We start from the raw sequence: 13202 nt of genomic DNA, 5'->3' as shown, positions 1-13202 counted from the left end.
CTCTCTTTCCAAAATCTCGTTTTTCTAACGGAATCAAACTCTTCTCTTTCCACATGATTTTAGCCTGTAATAAGAAGAGAAGAGAGATGAAATCAAGTCGCAGAGAAGACAAAGATACAAAATCGGGTTGCACAGGAAGAGAAAAAGAGGAAATTGAATTGGGGCTTAGGGTTCTAAGGGTCGATTTGAGGATTTTTTTTAACTTTGTTATGTTCTAAAAACGATACCGTACAAGCTTCCGTGAACAATAAACGGAAATTTGACGACAAAAATAGTTGACCAAACATGTATCTTTTATGGCTAAGTCAACATTAATTTGTGATTTATTTGGATCAACCAAAAAGTCTGTATTTATTTTGGCTAATCTGTGAAAGTTTGGAATTTAAATGACCGTTTTCTCATTATTAATATAATTTACTGTTGTTTTCTCTCTACCTCCATTTATATTTCTATGGTGAATACTCAGATCATTATTGGATAGCAAAGGATGATCATCGGACGAAGAAGGGTGTATCGGTTGCTCGAGGAGGGCAAATTTGCAGAACAGTACCAAAATCGTTGGTAGTTGCAGAGCTTTTATCGTCTCTCAGGATCTTAGGTAATTGTTTCATGACCATATAAACATCACTATTATAACAATTCGAAAATCAGTGAATGGAATAATTATAAGAGACATGAAATCTAATTAGAGAATTTAATTCAGAACCTCGTAAAATTAAAACACCTAAAAATTCAAGTTGGTAAAAGAATCATGGGGGATGTGATATAAGATACAATGTGTTTATGGTCGCATGCATTTGACAAGTCCGTCGACGAATCGCTTGTACATATGTTGCTTCATGTTACTTTCTCAACCTTCTTCCGTCCTTGGATCCCATTGTAGCTTGCATCTTTGTTTCTAAGTAGAAACAAGAGACTGTGAGCCAAATCTTTGTTGCCTAATCGTCCCATTGGGTGAAGTAGACCGGTCACGTTATGTTCCACAATCTCTTTGTCCTCCTGCATCTGTGCCCACCACTGCAAGTCCATACGCCATTTCTTCGTTGTCACTCTCCCAAATTTGTTCACCAACTCCCTGAACAAAAGACATGCAATAGGTGGTCAAAATAAACCTTATATAAGTAAAGATAATATCCAAACCGAAAAGCTTAATCCTAAACCAAACATGAATTTGTCAGTAAACCAAAATCAATCTGAAATCAAAACCGATATGCTTAATCCAAAACAAACTGAAACCAAACCGGATACATTATTTGGTTTCAATTTCCATAAACTCGATAAAACTAAAACCAGAAAATCTAAACCAAAATCAAATCATAAAACCGGATATGCAAAAGAATAATGTTTTAGAGGTCTGAGGAGGATTATATTACCTGGGAGTTTGTGACGTAGACATCTGCTGCAGAGTATAATGAAGCAACACGAGTGGTTGCTGGAGTCCAAAAACTGACTTAGATAAGTTTCCGTTGCCTAGATAAGAAGCTTAACATCTCTTTAACGTATTCAACTTTGTTGCTCTTTGAACCCACTGATCCCAAAAGTATATTAAGCTCTTGTTTCTGTCTCCTGCTGCATTACCAAGCGTGAGAGGAACACTTTGCACCTGTCGAGATGAGCCTCTTAGACGATGTTTTTAGAGGGGTTAACCTTCTCTTTCCTTACGGTGCCCTTCTGATCCTTTGAGCTTCTTGTTCTCTCTCAGAAAGTGCTAAGGTAACAGATTCGAGGAGAAGAAGTTGTCCCTTTCCGGTTTATGCTGCTAAGAGACATCACGAGCATATCTGCATCTGTTATCCTAACTCCGTTCTGACTGACTCGCGTAGTGTTTGTCTCTTCTCCCTCATTTCTCTGGGGATGTGTTGGTGTGTTGAGTGAGGAAGGTATCCCAGCTACAAAGGCCAGCTCATCGTTAACAGATAGAGGAACAAATCACTGGTTGTGATCTAACCCTTATATGCTCCTCTTCGCACCATGTTAACCACTGTTTGCTCTGTGATTCCGATAGAAAAATAGCATCTTCACTCGGTCAAGCACCGTTTAGCTCGGTCAAAGTATTCTCTTCGGTTCTCCATTATCCACCAAAGCTATTGACTTCCACCAGATGGATGATGATTCATGTATTGATCTGAAAGAAATGAACAACATTAATAAAGATCTGCTTTGCTTGATTGTTAATTAAGGGATAATGAATCCTTATTACCTATCCATGATGTACATACTGCTGACCCTGCGATGATCAAATCTGCTTTCATGGCAGTCTTGAAGCTGAGTTCTCCTTTGTCTTCAACCACTTTGATCCTTCTCCTAGTGAGCTCTTGCATCAACCCACCTCTCCTGCTGAGAACAACTGCACTGACTGTTGCACCGCAGTCAAAAGCTCCGACGCCAGCTCCATCATCGAAATAGGACGCGCAGTCATCGAGAGCTCGTGAAAACCAAAACGAATCTCCTCGACCAAACAAGGCGTTTAAAATCTGAACTTCCTGTCGCAAGTCCCGACCGTCTATGCGGGCTCCACTCGAGAAACTTTATCCTCTAGTGACCCGAACGGACAAGAAAGGTTGCCGTAAGTAGCATTCGTCATTGGGAGTTGCGGGTCTTGCTCATCCTCCAAAGCCTTACTCTCAACCGCTTTAGTCACCTTCTGCTTACCACGTGAAGTCCGGCTAGCTTTTCTGGTCTTCCGCCTGGAACTCAAGCTCCGGCGAGAAGCCACGTCATCTTTCTTGCTCAGACTAACATCCGTCTCTTATTCACGCCAGCATCATCTTTACCGGTTAGTAACACTCACCCAAAGCATTCAGAAGTGTCATTAGCAACGGAACCATCCCTTTGCTCTTCGCCACATCCACATGTACAACATCCTTTCTCAGCTTGCCTCCAAACCGTAAAAACTCAACTTTGTTCGTTATCATGCGCCCACCTAGACTGAACATAGAACCCAAGATAGGTCCAAAGAGTAATCAAAAGCAGCCAGTAAACGAGGCGGCTACTACGAAACCACTGAACCGCACCTCCTCCTCCTCCTCCACCACCACCTCTACGAGGAGTCCTACCAGAAGAATGCACTCTAGGTGAACCCCTTGGAGTAGTAGACCCCCCAGAGAGTGAAGACTTAACGCTTATCTGCCTCAGCGGCGACAACCGAACCTTCCATACACAAAAGAAAATCAAATCCAATAGCCTCAACACAGCAACCTGGAAAAAAAGACATGATGCAATCAGTAACTGATAATTATATTATTCAATTGATCATATCATATTTATACAAGAGTTGGTTGTGATCATCATCTCTGTAGATATATAATACGATTTGTAGCAAAGATTGACATGCTATATATAGTAAGCTCTCTTCTAAATCAAGATCATCAAACTCTCTGATACTAGAAGAGCGTATATCTATTGACAATTCTCAGATATAATCACTCCCTTGAGCTGCATTTAGGTATCTCAAAACCAAATCTGGAGAAAACTCATAACTCAGATAATTGCGATCGGTCAGTTAAAACTTACCAGAAGCTGAGTATGAATCCCCGCCGATACGCTAATGTATGAGCTTCCGAAGTAGGAACAGCGAGAAGAAGGCAGCTAATTGACGCGAATTTGGCAGCAGCAATCTGTGATTTATAAACACGAAAGTCAATGATCGGAAGAATAGTGAAGACGAAGTGGAAAGAGATGAGAAACGAGAAGCTTCTTACCTTTTCTACTAGTCTTCTTCTTCTTCGGAGATGAGAGATTTATCGCAGAGAGTGCGGAGGAGTGTCTGCTTCTTCTTCTTCTTCTAATTTGTTTCCTGAGGATTAGCCACTTGTTTCCTTTTTAATTACTTACCTTTATCTCCTTAATTATCTTTTAAAATAACTATCGGGATTGGGTCTTTTGTTCCTTTCTCCTCAGTTGGTTGGATATTTAAAAGGAATTTCTCTTTTGATAAAAAAATAAATAAATAAAGAATTCCTCTTTTGATAAATTATTATTATTATTTAAATACGACTAATGTAGGTAATTAATTTCTAGGTTTCTTAAAATAACTACACTAATAATTTACATGTGGTTAGAAACTTCTCCTATAATTTTCAGGACAACCTTATCAATGAATTTTTAAAATTAACATAATGTAATAAATACGAAAGATATTATTGAAGAAAAAAGATAAATGTCTTTTTTGAGATATATATTTTTAAATTATATAAAAACTTTTTTTATCATTGATTTAATATGTATATTTTAATTTTTACTGTAATATTAATATTATATTATAAATATTTTAATAAGAGGTTTTTATCAATGCTCTCATGAGTTCTTATGCTTTCATATATAATTTAAAAATATATATATATAATTCTTGATGATAAAATATCTTAGAATATAATCAATAATAATTATCAACTTTGATTAGGGTTCTTGGAATTATTTTGGGGTATGAATATTCCAAAAAGGAGTATGAATTGGAAATATATATCAGAATCTAATTTGTTTATGGATTCTTGAAAACTTATTTTATTAGAAATCTGAAAAAAAAAAACATTACTTGTTTTCGTCTCTATCACCACCATATCCCAAAAAGGAGTATGAATTTAAGTTATATATCAGGATCTAGTTTATTTTTGAAAATTTTAAAAGTTATTTTATTAGTTAGAAATCATAAAACATTATGTGTTTTTCTCTCTATCTCGCATCCTGTTAGAAAAAGGAGTTTGAACTAGACATAATATATCATGATCTAATTTTACATATCAGGATTTCTAATTTATTTTTGAATTTTTAAAGAGAAAAAGACCCCAAATAGCACTAAATCAAGTTTTGTTTCCAACTAGCATCAAGGCCAAAAGTCACAAAAATGCACTCAAGGGTGGGGTTAGGGTTTAAATTTAGGGTTTAGGGTTTAGAGTTTAGGTTTTAGGGTTTTACAGGAGTTGAGAAGTGAGTTTTTGGGGATAAATTTCAATTTTTGAAAATTAAAAAAAATTTAAATTTTTCAAAAGATAAAATTTATTTTGGTCATTTTAGTTTTTGAGTGCTAATTTTTGTGATATAAACTTAGAAATGTGCTATTTTGGAGATTTGCCCTTTTTTAAAGTTATTTTATTAGAAATATTAAAACATTATTTATTTTTTCCCTCTATCTCCGATCCTGTTAGGAAAAGGAGTTTGAATTAGACATCTATATCATGATCTAATTGACATATGAATTATTGAAATCTTTATTTTATTTGAAATCTGAAAAAACATTATTTATTTTAGTGTCTATCTCCAATCTCTCTCTCTCCTGATATAACCAACACACAAAGTCTGAAACAAAACATCAACATAAAATACAAAACAAGACCAAACAAGACCTCCACATTGGCTCTAAACACAACCAAGAATCTCAGCTCCTCCCTAAAGAGAACTAAGAAACTTAACCCATATGATCTGTGCACTCTCCATTGCCTCTCTCGCAACTCCTCAGCCGCTTGCTTCCTCTTTCGCCTTCCTCACAGCTCCATGATACTCCTCGTAAGCCTCTGAAGCATCAACAAGAAGATGAGAGAGACCTTTCACAACCTCCTTAAACTTCACGTCAACAGCTTCTCTCTCTGTTTCAAGCTTCTTCAACAGTTTCTTGATCGCAAAGATTCTCACGTACAACGCGTCTCCTCTCTGAGCAAGCCTTTTAGCCTCCTCGAAGTTAGCGTCCACGAAGGTTTGCTTCTCAGTGGCAGTCTCTTTGAGCATTGTAGCTTGCCTTTGCGATGTTGACACGCTCAGAAGCTTCAAGTCCTTCTGTGATGACGTTTCTGTACTTAGCTAACCTAGAAATGTAACTGATCGGAGCTGAGCTTAGCTCTTCGAAAGTTGCAGCCATGACGAGAATCTTATCAAAGTCTTGACGTGTCACGAGCTGACGAGCGGTTAAGCCACGAAGCTCTTTCAGTTTAGCTCTAAGGCTCTCTACAGTCTCTGATGTGGCTGCTGATTCACTTCTGGATGAAGTGAGAACATTATGAGATTCCTTTTCTTTCCTGTGATTCTCAACTAGTTGAGTCAAAGACTTAGTGAGACTAGAAGAAGTCTCTGTTCCCTGCATAAATTAGGGTTTTGAAATTAGGTTGTGATTTGTTTCTTGCTGCTCAAGAAAAGGTCAAAAACAAAACCTGGAGTTCAGATTCTTCTGAGAGGATCTCTTTCTATGCTATACTGTGTTGATATAGAGATTGATGCCACTTCATCTTGCTTTAAACCAGAATTGTCTTGATTGAAACAGCCACAGACACCTGACTGTCCTAGTCCAAGAAACTCTGGTGTAATGGAACCCCTCTGTTTCATTACACTCTGAGCTTCTGCACAACAAGGTGGAATGAGACATTGTAAAATTATATTAACTGCTTAGTGTAATCTTGAAGTTACCTTCAAATTCGCGTTCGATCTCTTCCAACATTAACTTTCTCTTAGCAGCTGTAACAAGCATCTATAGATTAGGGTTTGAATGTTTGCATGAGAAGGTTGTAAAAGAGAAGAGAGTTTTACATTGTTCTTCATTGTTTATGGAATCATCAGATTTTATCTGTTGAAGACCTTGAATAGCATCTGCAAGTAGAATATTGAACAGGTTCAAGATTTCCTCTGAAGCATATGAGCTTACATTAGACAGATAAAATGATATGTTGAGGATACCTTCAAACTCACGTTCCATCTCTTCAAGCATACTCTTCCTCTTTGCAGCTGTGACAAAGACACAAAAGAATCATAAGTCAGTGAATATATTAGGAAAGAAAGAGTCGACAACACACAGGAAAAAGTAAGTATTTACATTGATCATCATCAGTGAACTCATTTTGTTGTTTAAGATCACGTGTAGCAGCTGCAAGTAGACACATTGTTAGAATATTATTCACCATGTTTGGTTATATTGATAGTAAGATACCTTCAAATTCACGTTCAATTTCTTCAAGCATACTTTGTCTCTTTGCAGCTGTAACAAAATACATCAAAATGTCTGAGTTTAACCCTAGGGGGAAAGAGAAGCAGATCAGAAGGAAGGAAGAAGAGTGTGTTTACTTTGTTCTGTGTCTTCACTGGAGCTTTCAACTTGAAGTTGCTTAAGGCTCTCTGTAGCAGCTGTCAAGAGACAAGACTCTCAGATTACACTCAGAGATGTGATATGAACTTAGTTAAAACTAGTAAATGTTATGTGTAAGATACCTTGGAAATCGCGTTCGATCTCTTCTAATATACTCTGTCTCTTTGCATCTGTTTAACATCAAGATGAAGATCAAGAAAACCATATACAGCAAAAGGGTACAAATAAAGAAGAGGGGAGTATATACCTTGTTCTTCTTCAGTTTTGTCCCCGGTTGAATCATTAGCCTTGAGTTGTCCAAGACCTTTTGTAGCAGCTATGAGAAAACAGAACACATAAACATATACTTAAGTAACATACAACTTTCTTAGTGATAGATAAAACCTGTTTAAGGCAGTTAGTACGTACCTTCGAATTCGCGTTCTATCTCCTCAAGCATACTTAGTCTCTTTGCAGCTGTAACAAGAAGTAGAAGCAGCTTTAGAGACAATGTATCTGAGTAAACATAAATAGCTCATGAGACTTTACATTGTTCTTCATCATCATTGCTTCCGGTAGAATCAGAAACTTTGAGTTCTTCAAGGCCTTCAATAGCGGCTGAAAGTAGGAAAATCAAACAGAAATGCATAAGTAAACTCTTTTTGTTTATCATTACCCACATTTTGTTCACAATGAAACTTAAGGAACAAATAGTAATGGTGTCTGAAGAAACCTTCAAACTCGCGTTCGATCTCTTCAAGCATACTTTTTCTCTTTGCAGCTGTAACAAAGACAAAACCATTTACAAACTACTAAAGAAAAGACAAAGGATCAGAGAAATTTGAGAGGGAAGAGGTTTTATACATTGTTCTTCATTATCTTTGTCCCCAGTGAAGTCATTAACCTTTAGTTGTTCAAGATCCTTTGTAGCGGCTACAAATAGGAAGTTAAATAGAAGACAAAACAATCTTTTAGATTAAACATTCCAAAATAGAGGAATTATTCTTAGACAGGTTTCAAAGGGTATGTTAAGAATATACCTTCAATTCGCGTTCGATCTCATCCAGCAAACTTTGTCTCTTTGCAGCTGTAACAAGGACACAGATGCTGCTGCATCAATGAAGGATAAAACTGAATCACAAATACAAAGTAAGAGAGGAAGAGTTCTTTACATTGTTCTTCATCATTTCCTTCATCAGTCTTTACTTGTTTCAAACTAGTTGAAGCAGCTGAAAGTAAGAAAAGCAAAAGAAGACAGTTTTATTAGTGAGGTTTGTATAAACTAACTATAACCATATGGATTGAATCTATGAGATACCTTCAAACTCTCGTTCGATTTCTTCCAACATCTTCTGTCTCTCAGCAGCTGAAACAAGAGGCAGGTAACAACCACCTCAGCAAAAGACACAACTCATGAAGAAAAGTGTAAGAGAGAAAAGCTGTTCATACATAATTCTTCACTGTCCTTGGCACCATCAGATCCAGCTTGGTTCAGACCATTGAGATGGGCTGCAATTAATCAAGAAACAATCACTTTACTAAACACCAACTTCTAATTAGTTATGGACTTAACAAAGGTTTGACTTTCTATCTTTAGAAGGCCTTTTCTTCCTATAACACCATCACTATGAGAAATAGAGAGATTAAGATCTTAACATACCTTCAAATTCAAGTTCTATTTGATCTAAGAGACTCGAACGTTGAACACTTTCATCACTAACAGCTCCAACCTAAAAACAAAAGAAGACAAAGCGCCCCTTAGTTCTATAATGAATTGCAGAAATCTCTTAGGCAGATTCATCTTTAAATCTGAATCCCAACCTGGTTTGAGTTATCAGCTGAATCACTGAAAGTAGTGCCCTCAGATTCATCAGACAGAGACAGAGAAATAGTGTTCTGATCAGTCACTGTAGTGTTCTTCTGGTTCTCAGTCACTATATCTGAAGCTGTAGACACAAAAAAAAACACAGAAGCTGAAGAAAACAGAAGTGAGAAAAGAACAATAAAGAGGCAGAGAGAGACAAAGTTTACACTGATCTTTATCTTCCTTGCCTTGAAGAGCATTGACACTATCTGCAATTCAAAAACAAATCAGTCCAAGAAAAAAAAAATAGAGGGAGAATCTTGATGATTCTAGGTATTATCTTTACCTTGGTATTCACGTTCAATTAGATCCAAATGACTCAGCCTACTAGCACCACCATCATCCTAAGAACACACCAAATGAATCATTTTTCTTCAGGGTTGAAAGAAGCAGAAAAAAAAGGTACATGGTTTGTGTGTTACCTGACAAGAAACGTCATGGAAGCTCGAAAGAACAAGACACAGAGACAAACCCAGAGCAAGAAAATTCATTCTCATGGCGGATACTTTCATTAAAGGTCGCAATCTTTTAGCTTGAAGAAAGCATAAGGGCAGTGGAAACGTTTTTTTAATACAAAACAGTTGTAACTAACTCAAACGTGTGTCATATTTTTTTTCTTTCTCATGGCTCTTCTAGAGAACTCATATGGTGTGTGTGGTGTGTAGTAAATCTAAGGGAAATTGCATTCACTATACACAACAAAAACCAAAATTCATTAACTAACTAAAAACACCTACTCTCTCCTACTTTCTCTCTCTAAAAATCTAATTTCCTTTATTTTTTTGGTTATTTAACAAATAAGCCCTAAATCTAAACAGATGCATAAAATAATCCAAACGCACTAGAGCTAAACGAATCTATACACTCACCCTACTAGGATTGAACTTAGAACTTTTAATTTATTCATTTTTAATATTTACATTTTATTTCATTTAACGTGATAGTTATAATTACTTTATAATTTTTTCACCTTGTTCAGGTTTTATGTGATGGTTATAACTTTATAGTATTATACCTACTGTGTCCTCGCATTCAAGAGTGAACAATTAATACCGGTAGACTAGGCTTCGGCATTTTAACCTGAACCAGAAAATCCGAACCCGAACCGAGACGAAAATATCCGATCCGGAATGAAACAAAAAAATTTTAAAGTACTTTGTGAGTCTAAATTTCTTTTATCCGAAAGAACCGGAACTGAAAAGAACCGATCTGAATAGATCCGGACCCAAAAAGAACCGATCTGAATAGACCCGGCCCGATAAGAACCGATTTGTACCCGATTTAAAAATATGTATATCCAAAACTATAATTTTTGGTGTTCTATTTTAGTTGAAGTATCTTTTGTTAACTACATTTGTTATTTTTTATAACATTTTTTAAGTAATATGAAGCCTTAAAATATAAAATTTAGAGTTTACAAATGTTTTATTTTAATTATTAATAGTTTCATTTAAGTTATTTTGTAAAATTTTAGATATATATGACAAATATCGACTAAAATTGATGGAGTTAGATATGTCATGTCCTTTTAGAATCCTAAAAACCCGAACCCGATCTGGACCCGATATGGATCCGAAAAATTACGAGTATTTTATGGGTATTTTAATTATAGATCCGAATCGACCTGGATCCGAGAAAAACCGATCCGAACCGAAAATTTCTAAATACCTATTGGATCTAAATGTTTATGATCCGAAGGATCCGGATCCGAAAGAAACCGGCCCGAACCCGAACCCGAACGCCCAGGCCTACAGTAGAGGATCATTTCAACCTGGAAAATGTGATGTGATACATATTTGTGTGTATGCATTACTAATTGTACTGGTGTGTTCTTTGGACATGAATGAGACACCGTGTACGTGAGTTCATAATCAACTTAGGTTTTACTTTTAGTCGCGACATCATTATAATGAATTAAATTTGATGTGATGTCCATACTAGGAGAAACTATTGGTAGATTAAATTCTTAGAGGTGTCTAGAGTTTATTGATGAATTCTTATCGGTTTCATAATCTAAATATAAATTAGTATATAAATATATAGTTTTATGCTTTCTCGAAAAATATATAACTAGTATTAGTTTTATATTTGAAATTTAGTGTTACTAAAGTATTAATTCATTACAATTTTACTCATCATACATAAATTTCCAAAAATATTATAGATATATGCTGGCTATAAATAATCAAAATATTTCTCGACTGATTTTAAACAAAATTTATACACATATATATATATATATATATATATATATATATATATATATATATATATATATATATATATATCTATATATATATATAGATATATATATATATCTATATATATATATATATATATATATATATATATATATATATTAATAAGTATCTTAACTCTAAAAATTAACCAGTGTTTAAAAAATTCAGATGCCTCTAAATATGAACTCCTTTCCTCCTAAGTAATGGTTTTATATGTTAAAGGAAATAATATATATATATATATATATATATATTGTTTAAGTGAATTTTGCCATTTCAAAGTAACTAGCTTGAAATACGTTTAAGAAATGTTTGTTATCGTGATTTAACCATTCTAGAATGTGTTATGTGTTTTATCTTTTTAGATTTTTATTTTTTAAAATTTTCATATTTCTGCCAGTTAAATTAACGATCTTATGGTTTAGAGTTTTTTCATATTATTACTGAAATCTATCTATCCATATATATAAAGAAGGGATTCCTTCATTCCTATGCCATCCACATCAGATTCCACGTCATTAAGTCGAAGTTTATGGTGGCGACACGTGTTACGGTCAATCAATACTTAATGTTTCATTTATTCTTAAGTTTAATGGGTTTTATGTGTCTACTACGGCTTAAATACATCTTCTCTAAAAAATTGTATACAAAACCTAGGAAAAGTGGCCGCTGTGCAACAATTCCTATTCAGTCAACTGTCAATAAAAATTCAACGGTTTTATCGGTGACAAACGATTCCGATCAATGTTAGTAGGAAGCCATTGTTTTTTGCGAATATACTTTTTTAATCCGGCACTGTTACGGAAATTAACTTGGTTCATGCATCTTTATTAACATGCTCGCATTAATACATATTCTCTACTTCTCACACAATTTCACATTCAATAGATCCCTTCATTCATTTTTTTGTATTAATCTTCCATTATAAATATGAAAGTTTTTTTCCAACAAAATCATCAGTTCATTTTTCTTAATAAATAACACAAAAAGTGATGAAAAGAAATTTATTAAGTCCATGATTGTGCTTAACGAATTGTGACAGAAAAGTAATAAAAACAGAAGAAATGAGATGACAAACAAAATAAACAAAGAAGAATAAAAATGAGGAAGACATTAATTCTTCCGTAAGAAATCTCGTGTTCGGATCCAAATGAGGCCGATTGATCTAAGAGCGATAATAATTTGAAGAAGACATGCTTTTTTCAATCAAATTCGTATGTAAATATAGTATGTGAGAGGATGAAGAAATGGAGTGAATGAAGAGAATGGGGGGGGGGGGTGCGGGTATTTATAGATGAAATGCTACCGACAGTACCGAAGAAATTCTGACGGAATCCCGACGACAACGGCTCTTTCCTCGGAATTTTTAAAATCTCTCAACGGCTCTCTAACGGCTATAATATATCATCGGATATTCATCGGTATTTTCCAAGGAATATGATTTTCTCGGTATTTCATTGGTATATTCCGAGAAAATTCCGAAGAAACCCAAAATTTAGGTTTTCTTGGAATTTCCTCGAAAATTCTTCGGAATATTCCAAGGATCTCATTTGCCGTCAGAATGTCCGTCAGAATTACGCTGTTTTCTTGTAGTGTCCCTCTCCTCAAACCAATCCCTCGCTTCTCCACAACACGGATTGCCACCGCACCACGTGATGCTCCTCCTCCACCACCTTCTGAATCACGTCCTCTCAACCGCCGCAAGGAGCCAAACTACTCCCCCTAATTATTCAGTATGAGATATAAGAGATAAGAAGAGAAGATGAGTTCAAAGGGAGGAATCTCACATATATTTATACCAAATCCACACATCGTCGGAGAACGAATAGGATTTATGACGAAGCTATTAATTAGACCGTTTCAGGTCGTGAAAAGAAGCGCAGAGGTCACCGTCTTGGTCACCGCACGATCAGGAGAGTCAAACTTCTTGTTTTCGATTCAATAGTATTAGGGTTAGAGCCGACTTCAACTTAAGCGGGCCGGGTAAATCTCACAAATTCGGAGCCCAAGCACATGAATACACGGTACAAGCCCACGATCGCTTATGGTGATG

General features: G+C 35.5%; 1 protein-coding gene and 1 pseudogene across 1 annotated transcript; both read right to left on the bottom strand.

The window, feature by feature from the left end:
* Positions 1-781: 781 nt before the first annotated feature.
* On the bottom strand, positions 782-3441 carry LOC125604837 (annotated as a pseudogene).
* A 1754-nt stretch (positions 3442-5195) lies between these two features.
* On the bottom strand, positions 5196-9566 carry LOC106445717 (TSK-associating protein 1). The gene is given in 23 exon segments (XM_048775030.1): positions 5196-5731; positions 5733-6067; positions 6141-6188; positions 6190-6326; positions 6394-6441; positions 6514-6573; positions 6661-6708; positions 6797-6847; positions 6911-6958; positions 7045-7104; positions 7189-7236; positions 7314-7382; positions 7475-7522; positions 7595-7663; positions 7779-7826; positions 8218-8274; positions 8364-8411; positions 8495-8554; positions 8706-8775; positions 8867-8991; positions 9077-9118; positions 9196-9253; positions 9332-9566. Coding segments are annotated over 23 exon segments (1947 nt in total). The 5' UTR covers positions 9422-9566; the 3' UTR covers positions 5196-5451.
* Positions 9567-13202: the final 3636 nt, after the last annotated feature.

The sequence above is a fragment of the Brassica napus genome, unplaced genomic scaffold (genome assembly GCF_020379485.1).
Source record: "Brassica napus cultivar Da-Ae unplaced genomic scaffold, Da-Ae ScsIHWf_631;HRSCAF=929, whole genome shotgun sequence".
Classification (NCBI taxonomy): Eukaryota; Viridiplantae; Streptophyta; class Magnoliopsida; order Brassicales; family Brassicaceae; genus Brassica; species Brassica napus.
The sequence above is the reverse complement of the archived record's forward strand: the minus strand, read 5'-3'. Positions and strand labels throughout refer to the sequence as shown.